This window comes from Amphiprion ocellaris, chromosome 4, assembly GCF_022539595.1.
Source record: "Amphiprion ocellaris isolate individual 3 ecotype Okinawa chromosome 4, ASM2253959v1, whole genome shotgun sequence".
NCBI lineage: Eukaryota > Metazoa > Chordata > Actinopteri > Pomacentridae > Amphiprion > Amphiprion ocellaris.
The window spans coordinates 6,991,928-7,004,793 of NC_072769.1; the positions used below are offsets into that span (position 1 = coordinate 6,991,928).

The 12,866-nt window shown below is 39.6% G+C and overlaps 2 protein-coding genes across 3 annotated transcripts; one reads left to right on the forward strand and one right to left on the reverse strand.

Annotated features, from left to right (window-relative positions):
- Nucleotides 1-52: 52 nt before the first annotated feature.
- On the reverse strand, nt 53-3,863 carry avpi1 (arginine vasopressin induced 1). Its single transcript, XM_035950526.2, has 3 exons — nt 3,705-3,863; nt 2,361-2,823; nt 53-1,536 (listed from the first exon to the last, which is right to left on the reverse strand). Exons 2-3 carry the CDS (start codon nt 2,729-2,731, stop codon nt 1,350-1,352), a joined length of 558 nt encoding a protein of 185 aa, XP_035806419.2. The 5' UTR covers nt 2,732-2,823; nt 3,705-3,863; the 3' UTR covers nt 53-1,349.
- Nucleotides 3,864-6,132: 2,269 nt separating this feature from the next.
- On the forward strand, nt 6,133-11,150 carry LOC111571883 (zinc finger protein 184-like). 2 transcript variants are annotated; one of them, XM_023275274.3, is made up of 3 exons: nt 6,133-6,882; nt 7,954-8,280; nt 9,278-11,150. In XM_023275274.3, the coding sequence occupies exons 1-3, from the start codon at nt 6,357-6,359 to the stop codon at nt 9,823-9,825; spliced, it is 1,401 nt and encodes a 466-aa protein (XP_023131042.2). In that variant the 5' UTR covers nt 6,133-6,356; the 3' UTR covers nt 9,826-11,150. The 2 variants fall into 2 exon arrangements, with proteins under 2 accessions (XP_023131042.2, XP_023131041.2); XM_023275273.3 differs by having other exon boundaries at nt 6,138-6,882; nt 9,236-11,150.
- Nucleotides 11,151-12,866: the final 1,716 nt, after the last annotated feature.

Sequence of the window (12,866 nt, forward strand, 5' to 3'; positions counted from 1 at the left end):
TTATTGGTACAATTCAGTATTAAGTAGAACAAATCTAAAGCTAGACATGCTTTTAAAATGCTTTTTAAATGTTTAATGTTAAAGACAATTCATAGTTTCCGCATGACAGATGAAAAGTGGACAATGTACGCACACGTGATTCTGTTCATACTAGAAGTTTTATCCAGATGGTCTCATTGCTCCTTATATTAGACAGGAAAACACAAATGATGTTTCTGAAAGGTTGGTAGTGACTTCGTGCTTTTTGCAGATTGGGCTGTAGCACTGTGTCAATGTGATTTTTTCCAGAGGTGAGCTGACCATACTGATTAAACAGCACAAGATTTCTGGAGAACTTAGAACTTCCTGCTGTGTTTGAGCACCGTTAACAAATCGAAGCACCTCCAGCAGCCACTTCAATTACAGCTCTAGTAATCACATATAAAGTTGTGGATGATGGAAAATGTTTTTGTACAGCTTCTTAAAAGATTTGTTTTTAGCACCATTTGGTCACAAATTTGAGCCCTCGACTTGAGTAGATGATGTGGTTTATCCCACACATATCCTTTTGGACACGCAGAAGGCATGAATTGGCCTCAATGGTATTCTGTCCTTTTTGATAACCATCCAGGGAGCTCGCCCATACACAAAATACTGTACTCACTTTGTGCATCAGAAATAGTCCATTCCTATCAGCTGGTTGGACTCCACTGGGTTAATCTATGACCTACTGCTTACACACATACACATTTGAAATTCCTTCAGTATTTGGTGGACTAATCTCCCAAGCAGGTTTAAGATAAGATAGGATAAGATAATCCTTTATTGCTCCCCATGCCAAGGGAAATTTCCAGTGTTACAGCAGCACCTAACATATGCATAATAATAATAAGAATAATAACAATAATATGTACAATATCGACAAGAATGAAGATGAATAAATACAGTATTAATACACTATAAACGACAGCAACATAAAGTGGCTTGTGGAATAAATGCAACTATAAAAGTGCAAGATGCCAGCAGTGCAAAAAAAATTGTTGTGCAGTTTTGTTTTACCGTGGGTTGAGATGATGATATGATGTAAGTCCAGTTTATGTTAACATCAGCCAGTGATGCTGATGTTGTAAAGTCTTACAGCATGGAATGAATGACCTGCGATAGGGCTCCTTCTTGCAGGGTGGATGTCTCAGTCAGCTGCTGAAGGAGCTGCTTTACCAGATTTCAGTAGTTTGTGCTGAGGTCTAACACGTGTAATACATGATAGCAGATACTGCAATATGTCTTTTCATCCAACATTAGTCTTTTATTTCATGACTTCAGTTTTTCTTGCATCTTCCACCACTGTGTGTTATTCCAGACTTCAGTTTTTAATGAAGGATGTGGTGAAGGTAGCGTTCAGAGTCTCTGGCACCCTCCATCCTCGCTACACCTAACCTCCATGATGAGGGTTTGAAGGGATTTTGGTTTTCTGAGAAGCCTTCCTCACTTGGCAGCAGAAATTCTCCCGAACTTGGCACTTGGTTGGCTTCTTTGCCAGTCAGTGGCTCCTCAATCCTGGAAGACAAGAGATGTAACTGTTACTTAGATAAACTACAACAGACCCATAATTTATACTTGGGGCATATTAGCATATAATTTCCCACATAAAAAATGCTGTTGCAAGGGGAATAGTGCTAAGTCACAAGTGCTTGTGTGCTTCTGTGAATATCAGTGTACAAATAACAAGAATTAGGGATAATTTGCTCAGGTTGGGAGTTCAAGCCCCCAAACTACAAAGCGACCACTTCCTGAACAAGGAGAAAACAAAAGAACAGTTCTCCTTGTGGGATCAATAGACTATATAAAATAAAAATAATATATTTTTTAAATCAATGCACACCATAGTTATTGAGATATATCCATCTGAATCAAAGCACTGGACCTACTTGCAGGCCAACCTGCCCACACTGCACATCCCTCCAACATGATGCTGCTGTAAAGGCCATAAAATGTTGCTGTACACTGTTTTGCTAATACTGCACTGCCATGTAGACTCACACCACCATTTCACCATTTTGTTGCACTCCATTGCTACTTTAGCAAATCTAATTTCATCTCAGTGAGGAATGTGGAAAGCGAAGCGTGACAGTGGCGTGTGTGTTTGTGGTGGTATGTAGAGAGAGGAGGACACAGTCTCGTGAGGTCAATTTGTTAGACACGTGACAATTCACGCACTGCATTTCTAGGCCCAAAGCTGAACAGACATGAGTGCATCAACTAATGATAATATTCTTCATTACGGTGAGAGCAGATTTTGATGCAAATAATAGGCCGAACTCTACAGAGCCTCGCTTTTCGCACCCTCATCTTGAGTTTGTTTTGCTCACACTGTCACCTACCTGACATATCCTGATGCTCTGAGCCACTTGTGCTCTCGGTGTCCCTCCACTCTGATTCCTGCCTTATTTCTCGCTCGGACTCTGAGCCCCACCAATGCCTGAGCCAGCCCTGCTTCATCCTCTCTCTCCATCCCACTCTCCTCCTTTTCCTCCTCTGCTCCCTCCAGATCTGCATCCATTCCTCGCCACACTAGCTTCGCCCGATGTTCAGCGTTTCTGTCTCCTGCTGTTCTGAACAGCCTTTGCAGCTGATGAAGGTTCACCCCTGTGAAGATGTTGGAGCGGCCAGACTTCCTGCTGTGTCGGCTGGAAAATTTCCACTGTGTGATCTGACCATCCTCAGTGGAGCTGGATGCCAGGGCCTCGGCCATGTTATCCAGATGGAGAGGCTCCAGGTTGGTATATGAGGACAGGAGGTTAATGTGAAGGGAAAGCAGGAGCACTGACTGGATGGTAGGATCAGCTGAAAGAGGAGAAGTGAGAACTGGTCAAAGTAAAGATAAAGAGATCACAGCCAGAAGCAAAGCCTACGTCCAGCACACACATTTCCATGACTGTAGCCAGAAAACCTAGTTCGCTCAGACAACCTTTTATGTGTGCCAACGTCTGATCTCATTATCTGTGGGCACCGGGTTAAGTATGTGGGGAAAGGTAATACTAATGCACATGCACAAACACTAACCGGAACAAACCATTTTCATTATTATTTGCTCTGTAAATCATATGGAAATGTCATAAATAGTGAACAAATAGCAGTGAAATATCTAAATATACTGAATTTTAGATCAGAAAACCTGGAAAATTTTCACATTTGAGTAGCTGAAATAGGTAGACTTTTGTATTTTTCTTCATTTTTTGTTCAAGATATGACAAATCCAACAGTAAGTCATTTATTCAGCTTATCATTTCAGCTTTTCTGATGAATGTTGATATGACAATTTAGACTTGAAGATGTTTATTTCTAAAATTCAGTTTAGGCCTTTTAATAAACTCTTATACACACATAATTCTCTTAAGAACCTAAAATTGCATGTTTGAAATGGTTAGAGGTTTTTACTGTTTCATGAGAAACTAAGAGGATTTTTGCTGATCACTGCTTATATGTAATAGATAAGTTAGCAGACTGTTGCTCTGTGATGTTGCACGCGTTTAACATTTTCCTTTACCACATAAAGTACTTGTTGTTTCTACAGTCTACCCAATATATTTAGTTTTATGTCATATTTAAGTAACCAGTAGCATCTATACTGTCTCATGTAACATCTCCACTAATTACATTCAGTGAAAAGATAAGTTTTCTATCCAATAACAAGTATTTTATGTAGAAAAATAAGAGTGTCTTACCTCCGAGGTCTGAATGAGACAAAGCTAACCATGCGCTACAGACAGCCAGCCTGATTATTGAACCAGCATCCAGACTACAACCTTCACACCCACTAATGCTGAGCTGACCCACTTCCAACCGGCGCGTCAGTGGCCCAGGAAGCCGTAATCAAAGTGTAATCAGGCTTATGATGTTAGTGCAAAAATGCTCAAAACAAGAGTCAGTCTGTAAATAAAGATAGAGAAAGAGGAAAAGCAGTCTGACTAAAAAAACAAACAATATTTCAAGATTTATTTAAAACATAAACCTATATAATAAAACTCAACTAATAATGGCATCTTCCTGCAGGATTACACCTAATAATTAGCATCATAACATTATTTGGCTATATCTGTAAGTACATATATCATTTATACAAATGTAAATAGCCCACATTAAACAATTAAAAGCTCAAAACTACACACAGTCTCATATAAAAGAAATCTAAAAACTTTTTTTTTTTAACAATATAGTAGGTGGAATATTACCTTTCTTCCATATTTTTTTTCTACAGTGCAAGAAGCAAGCAGTGGTCTGTTTGTCTGTTTCCTCCAACACTGTTTAAATCAATGATTAATGGAGTGAAGTCATTCAGGTACAGTAAGCAGTGCTCAAAGTTGAACTAATATAGCAGACTGCTGTTGAGTATATCACCTGAAGCACTGCTATTCACTGCCTTTAGAAGCATTTTATGTCAGTATAAATGGAGAGTTCAGCATGATAATAATGACTGGTCACCCATTCTTCTATCTAAAAGTACAGTCTCTAATATTTAGCAGCTGTTGATGTAGTGGTAGTGGTTGTTTCGTGATGTCAAAGTGGTCATAATTTTCATAAAGTATTTAAGCATTTTGTTGAATTAGACCCATTCTTTCAACATAGGGGAATGAATATTTGTGCTTCACTCAGCAACTCTACAACAGAATAGAAATCATGAGACATCCAAGTACACACTATATATGAAGTAATGACTGACAGATGGAGAGTAAAGTCCAGAGATCACAAGTTATTAACAAATTACACATGTGTGACATATAGAGCTATTGAAGTTGTCCATGCTGCTTGTTGAATGTTGTCTCATTATCCTGAAGGACTGGGTGAAGTTGACAGACATTTGACATCCATCCACAGCATCATGTGGCAGATTATCTGTCGTACCATGCTGTCTGACATGATTTCTTAGATGGTATATGGTTGAGTTGTGGACATTGAAGTGCTTGACTTAAGCCGCAGCAGGACAACAAACTGTTCTCATGTGTCTCTTGTAACCTGTTAATCACCTTTCCCTTGTTGTCTGTGGCACTGCATCATTTGAATAAAGCTGCATTTCAAGGTAGCCTTTTATAGCCACTATTGAAAGTCACACCTGACAGGAATGTGGATTAACTCGGTGGTGACAATTTGTCACCAGCTGACCAGCTCAGTAACTTTACCTGCACAGTTGGCTCAACCATTTTCTAATCATCACAATAGAAGAGAGACTTATAAACTTTTTCTCAGTCAGAAAAGACCCCATTGGCATGCTGCCTTCATAATATTCTCCAGTGTATTTGGACCTGGCTGCACTCATGAAAGTAAGCATGACAGCGACACAGTATAATTCATAATAAGGATGGTTCATGCACTATAGCAAGACAGTCTTATGCCGTTGTGCATATTATATAACACTGCAGCTTTCAGTCATAAATATGCAGCAGTACTCATTGTAAGTGACCACATTTATTAAACTCAGAAATTGTGTATGTACCGTGTCAATGCAAATCTAGAGGCTGTTAATTAACTTGCCTCCAAAATACCTCCTAAACTCTGGTAAGACGAACAAAAAACTAAAATATTCATCTAAATGTTCATCTGAAACCAACTCCCATCCTAGTGTTTTTCCAGTGGCACTTGAAGGCACCATGGCTAATTAAGATCAATGAGCAGGTGCGTAAAAACAGCCATAAAAAGCGTCCTGCTCCTCGTTAAACGGTTATTTCTCCTGATTTGGACTCTCTTGGCTGTTAACCAACATGTGTGGACTCTTTGCTGGACTGCTGAAGGCTCCACGGGCTCTAATTGTCAGGACAGGAGTCCAACAGCGAGCAACTTACATCCATGGCAAGCCACCTAAAGATAAAATAGGCGCTATGGTAAGTTAGAATGAGTCGTGTTTTGTTGTATTTGGTGGTGTTTTTTTGTCAGAAACGGATGATTTTCACTCTTTAAGTGTTTTTTTTCGAACAAATATTTATTGAAGCGTCATGTTACCCTGCAGGAGACTGCGTTCGCCCTGACTGTTTTGACTTTGACCGTCCTCGGACCTTCTGGTTGGATCCTTTCCCACTTGGACGATTATAAAACCCGCGGGCCTTAAATGGTGGATAAACCATCGTTTAAACTGCTGTTAAATGTGCCATTCGGACCGTTTCCGATATGTTTTGTCAATAAAATAAACTTGAATTTCTCAGTTTGTCTTTTTCAATTTGCTTTACACTTTGGTGCAGTTCATCTTCGGCACCGGCAGGCGTCACATGCCGTCAGCGGAAGTGAAACCTTTCCCTCGACTTCTAAACAGGCAGCATCACCACAAAGCATCCGTGAGACGAACGCATTTATCCAACGGGAGTTTGTAATTTTACAGCCATTGCGCTATGAAACCGCAGCTGTTTGGTACCAAAACGCATCCGTGCGTAACGGACGCAGCGTCTTTTCAGGAAGAGCTGGTCGCCGCGATCCACGGCGCATTTGAAGTGGCCGTCGAGGTCGCAGTTCGGGAGGTGAAGCAGCTCGTAGGTCAGGCAACGAACGACATGTACGAAGAGCTGCACCGAGAGAACGAGTCCCTGAAACAAAGGCTGCAGAGAGCCGAAGCGCTGCTGGACTCTGCGCGCACGGAACGAACAAGTGGCAGCTCTCCCCGTGCAAACCAACTCTGCAATGGCACAAAGCGCACAGAACAGCCGGTCCACCCTGTTTGTAGGAGCCCAAATCCTGCAGTCAGCAGCTGTCCGGAGGTCAGAGCTGACTCTCCTCCTCCTGTTGGTCACAGCGGCGCACATCAGCCTCTGAACTCCCACCACAAACACAGGAGCAGAAATGAACAGACATCAAGCAGCGACGTGAGAAGTCACTGTGTCAATGATGCAGAGAAAGAACGAAATGATGGATATTCAAAAGGTATGCAGCAGCTCCTGTACTTTATCTTTGATTTGTTTAATACTCTGTAGGTCAGTTTACAATAGATTTATTAAGGTAAAACACAGAAACAACTGAACTGTTCATATGATGCTGAATGTTTTCACACGTTGTGTTGACACAAGTGAGGAATTTTAGAGATACTCCCGCTGCTCGTCGCCCTGACATGCTTTATTAACATGATTGCTAAAGTGCAAAGACTGGCCACCTGCTTAATTTTTGTATTTAGTCAAGTTTATTTGTGTAATGACCCGTTTAAAAAAAAAATGACTCAAGTTGAACAAAATGCTGCACAGGATATCAGAGAGAACAAAAATATGTACAAAAGGCAAGCTGATGGTGTAAAACAAATGTGTGATAGGATTTATGCAATAAGTATATTTTGGTCTTGTGTTGTTTTTAATGCTCCTTGTGGTATTTGAGTGAACAAACAATCACATCTTTCTTAAAGTCATTGCCAGTAATGTGCAGCAAGTTGTAACCTGTAGTGTAATCTAAATCTAGATACTTTCTTGCTTGCATGTGTATTCACTAAGAGCACAGATTTGAGCAGGTTTCTCATCAGAAATGGAATTTGGAATAAAAATCCACTACATAATGACATGAAAAATAAACAAACCAAAAAAAAAAAAAAAACAAACCAGTGGTAAAGCTTTTCTTTTACACAGTGGTATTTAATCATTCTGTTATGTTTAAAACTTGTATAGCTGTTCCTAACACTTTAAATAACTTCCTGATTACAACACTTAATCTAAAAGCAGACCGAGACACAAAAGAAGCATTTTAGGATTACTGTTGTTATGTTGGAGTTAAATTCTATTCAGACTTTTCATATTTTACCCTTTAAGTTGAAAAGTAACTTAAGAGGGTTTTAGTTTTAGAACTGGCCAAGCCCAGCAATGGACTTAAAAGGCACTCACTGATACATAAGAATTTTACAATGTAATAAATAAAATTTGTATGTTTCTATACTTCAGTGTTGAAGTATAAATGAAATATAAATTCTAAACGAACATTTTCCTTTGCTTAATGTTTGTATGTTTTAATTTACAGAGGTCACTGAAGGCATTTCCCACATTTGTGCAGTGAAGCTAGAAAGTATGAATCCAACATGTCAAGAACCAGGAGTTCATAACTGCAACTCACCACCACTTCCCAGCATTAACAGCAAGTCCACATTGGAGCAGGTTACTGTGAAGCAGGAAAACTCAGAAGACGAGAGGAATGGTTCATCTTGCTGCTTGGACTCGATTAAAGTGGAGGATTTTAGTTTGGAGTGTATATCTGCAGTCCAATCCAAAATGTTGGAGGAGTGGAATCCAGAAGTCCTGGATATTCAAGACCCAAACACTCAGCTGTCCAACACTGGGCTGGAACAGGGTAAGAGAGGAAACTGTGCCCAAAACAATCACTGAATGACCATCTTTTAGCACATATGAGTTAAAACTAGCTGTTCAAATAAGTGATATTTCATGTTGGGGTCTAAAAATCTTTGGCAACAGCATTTGGGCCGAGAGCGGGCTACACTGTTTGAGATCCAGGATGATAAAAACAGCAACGCAGAGCTGTGATTGCTGTTAACACACTACAGGCTCATCTCACTTATTTAAATCAAACTATATTTGTATAGCAGCTTTTATGGTTCACAGATGACTGATGCACAGGTGACTAGTAGCACAGAGCAGTAGAGAGTAAAATAAAGCAAGACTATAAAGGAATGAAAGAGATTACAGAGATAAAAGAACCAAATAGAATAATAAAAACAAGATAAAAAATAGTATGTTTCTTTTGGTAGCAAATTATACATTTGGTCTTTCATTTCACATCAATCACAACTTATAATTTAGACATTTGGAAGCCAGAATGGTTAATAAAGACAGGTTTATGCTTATGGTGCAGCTGATAAAATGCTAATTTAAACTTAACTACTTAGTCAGCTCTATAACCAATCAACATCATATTCATGTTACAGTGAAACTGCATTACCTGCATTCGGGTGTCAAAGTTCCACGTCTGCATTTCCAGTTTGGCTGCTAATGATTGGCTGCACAAAGATTTGTGGAAGCTATTTAAATGGCATCAAACAATCAATCTTGTTAGATTAAATTTTGATGACCAGTGTGCCAATATACAGATTAACTACATGTAAATACTCTGTATCTGTTGTGTATTGTTACGGCTAATTTCAAAATGTTGATCTGTTTATGTTGGGAAAGAGTATCTGTAGCATAAAAAGTTGGATAAAACATTCAAACTTTAAATTCCATTAAGGTGAACACTTTTTTTTTTTTTTCATTTTCTGCACTTCTACACTACATCTGGTGTATTTCTACAGCTCACCCTCCAAACCTGACCACCAGCCTCAATCCACCCACAGATCTTCCATCCCTCTCTTCAGAGTTCCCAAACATCCTCCAGCTGGCAGAACCAGCTCCCGTACCAGAAGCTCCTCCACAGGTTTATGGAATCCACGTCCGGACCGGCTGCAGCCTCAGCCACACTGTCCCTGCCCTCTATACCTGTAAGTCCTGCGGTCAGACCTTCCATCTGCCCAGCTTGCTACGGCGGCACTATGGCCAGTGCCAGCAGAGGCTACAACAGCGGTGCCCGCAACCCGTGGCAGGAAGCAAGAGGACCAGACTGCAGCTTTACCCGCCGGGCTGCAGCCCTTTCCGCTGCACCGAGTGCAACCGAGAGTTCAACCGCATGGAGAATCTCAAGACCCACCTTCGCATCCATACTGGCGAGAGGCCGTATACCTGCTCGGTCTGCTCCAAGTGTTTCCGGCACTCGGGGGCGTTAACCAGACACTTCCGGATCCACACTGGAGAGAAGCCTTACATCTGTGGACAGTGTGGGAAATCTTTCAGAAACTGCGGTGGGCTCAAATTCCACCAGCGTTCTCACAGCAAGCAGCTACAGTAGAGTGGGACTTTATTCAACGTGTAAACAGTTGATTTATGCAATGCACACTATGTTTACATTTGCTATTTTTCTATTAAAAATCATTTAGGAGGGTTTTACAGTGAGTACATGTGAAACTGTTGAACTGAATAGTGTGAGCAGACATCTGATTATCTTACCTGACATACAGACTCGGGATAACTTCAGGAATCCAGTGTAAAAAATGAGCAATGCAGAAAACAACATTCCCAAGGACAAGGATGCATTATGAATTTTCTGAGATGTATCATCATATTGGGGTCACTCCTGTAGTACTAATTCTAACTACTGTAATAATTTGTGTTGAGATTGTATTGATTCACAATGACTCGCCCAAAAAAGCAGCATTTCAACCAATCACAGGAACTGTGAAGTGTATCACATTGAGGCAAAAGCTGTCAAAAATGAAGAGTTTCTTTGGTTTGAATAAATTTATATTGAAAACAAATCTAAATGCAACATGTTTTTTTAATTGCATTTCATCCATTATAGGTCCAGCATGGGTGATTATATAACTGTTGTTCCAACACTCATCATCTCTGCAACAGAATGAATTCATGAAGAAATCAAGTACGCACTATACTGGGCCAATAGAGAGTGGAGTCACTGACCAGAAATCACAAGTCAGTAACAAGCCACACGTCTGTGATCCAGAGAGTAAATGAAGTTGCTGATGCTGATTGTGAAATGTCCCACATGTCCTGAAGGACTCAGTGTTGTCAGACACGTCAGTCCAGATGGTCTACTGGACATGCTCTCTGAAAGTATTTCTCTAATGACAAATAGTGGAGTTGTAGACATTTAAGTGCCTGGCTACAGCCCTAACTGACAAGTCAGCACCCCGTTCTGGTGTCTCTCTTGTATCTGTAGCTTTGTGTCATTCAAATAAAGCTGCATTTTAAGGAGGCCTCCAACAGTCACTGGTCAAAGGAGTGTCTGTGTGCTGTTAATGCTATATGGTCATAGTGCTTTAAAGCCACACCTGATGAGGGTGTGGATTAACTCAGTGATCAAGAACTGAAAACAACTTGTTTTGCACAAATGGCTAAATTTAACCCTTTCCTAACCCCAACAATACACAGAGACAAACACTTATTTACATGCTGCATTTATATTTTGTTCAGTGTAATTAGCTTCATGTTAGCAGAAACAGTTTAAATGCAGTAGCTATGTGATCACTGAGAGAACTGTTTTGATTGTGACGTCTTTTATTGACTTTTATTGTAACTCTAAGTGCCATTTTTTTGTACATGTTTCATGATTGTTATTAAAGTACGTCACTGGCTGGGCCAGGTTGTGTTTATTCAGTCATGTTTGTTTGTGCGCTTTCTAAATATGAATCATATCATGACTCTACTATGAAAAATAATGCAATGGGATTAATAAATTGATTACATAAATTAACATCAGAAGCATTTAGACTGATTAAATGTTTAGTTTGAAATTTGAAAAGTAACAAAGTAAATTAACTCCAGTCAGAAGACGGAGACAGACTTGAATCATCATACTGTTCATTTTGAAAGGAACTGCCAACTGCAGATTTACTCAGAATATGTGAACGCTTTTTTAAGTGGCATCATGTCATTTAACAGAAGAAAGACAACTGGGAGACATTCAGAGAACCAATAGAGTGCAGCAAAGATCAAACCACTATGTAAACCAATGTCATCACAGCCTTGTGATCAAAGAAATATCCGTTGGGAAGAAAATGCATGTTGATATCAGTAACATAGATGCTCAGAAAGGCGATTATTAATTATTCATTATCATGCAATATACTGTATTTTTTTATCAGCTCATTTCAACAGCTCTTAATATGTCAGAAGAAACTGAGCTTGCCAATGCAATAATGCAATAAGAGGTTACTGTCAAACTGTTAAATCTGTACAGTCACTTTTTTCCTGTTCGTGCAATAAACGGACATTCTAGAAAGGCTTTAGTTAAAATCAAAATAATAACACTCCTCCACCCAGTCACCCAGAAACACTTTCTTGCAGGCTCACACCCACTAAATGTTCTCACACATCACATCTACTTACATGTTCTTGTACTTATACTTGTACTTATATCTTTACTTAAATGTTGAGGTTCCTGCTGCAGCTGCTAAACAGATCCATTAAGACCTAACTGAATCATCCCTCTGTCTCAAGAGATAGTCATGTCCCAACACACCTTATCTGTCTGTTGATTGGATGTTTTAATAATGAAATAGGAGTAAATCTGGGTGGTTGCGTGTGTATGTGTGTGTGTGTGTGTTTTGTCAATTCTTATCTGTTATTTTTCTGTCTTTCTTGCCTCCTGTCTCTACATTATGGTGTAAAAACAAAGCTTCAAATTCCCTCAGAAAAACACAACTGTCATTAAGCAGAGTACAACTGTGGAGGGGGACTGACTCAAACAGCTCTTCAACAGCTGAATTTTTATTTAATCATCTCAGTGACATTGACTTTCAACTCCTTATCCACCCTGTCAGCACAGTAGATGTAACAGATGGCACTTAAAAGTGACGATTTCCTCTTTACAGACTGCAGCGACTGTGGTCAGCTGGAAGCCGAGTTCACTTCTTCTATTTCTCATTTTTGCTGAGTAATGAGAGCCTATTAACAAGTCGAGGACTCTCAGTTCTCAGTATAATCCAAACAATTTGAATGAATTACTGCTGAGTGGGATTGTGTGTCTCTCCCTCCTTTCACTTGCTGCTTTTTAACAAACCTAGTTATTATCAGGGTCTCTCTCTATCCATCTGTGTTTTCCCCTTATTATTAGGTGTCTTGGATGTTTGAGATTCACAGTGCAAAATCACGTTTGTCCAAAAATTCCTAATGTAGGCTTTAAGTTCACAATGTGTGCTACAGGCTATATACAGATTAACATGTAGAACAGCAGGGGTCACATTAGGTGGTTTTATTTAAAGAAACAGTAAACTGCACAATAAAACATTATAAATACCCTCTTCCATTTTCAATTATTTTAAAACAGTTGGACCCCTCATCTGATGCAACAACAAATAAATAAAAATAAAC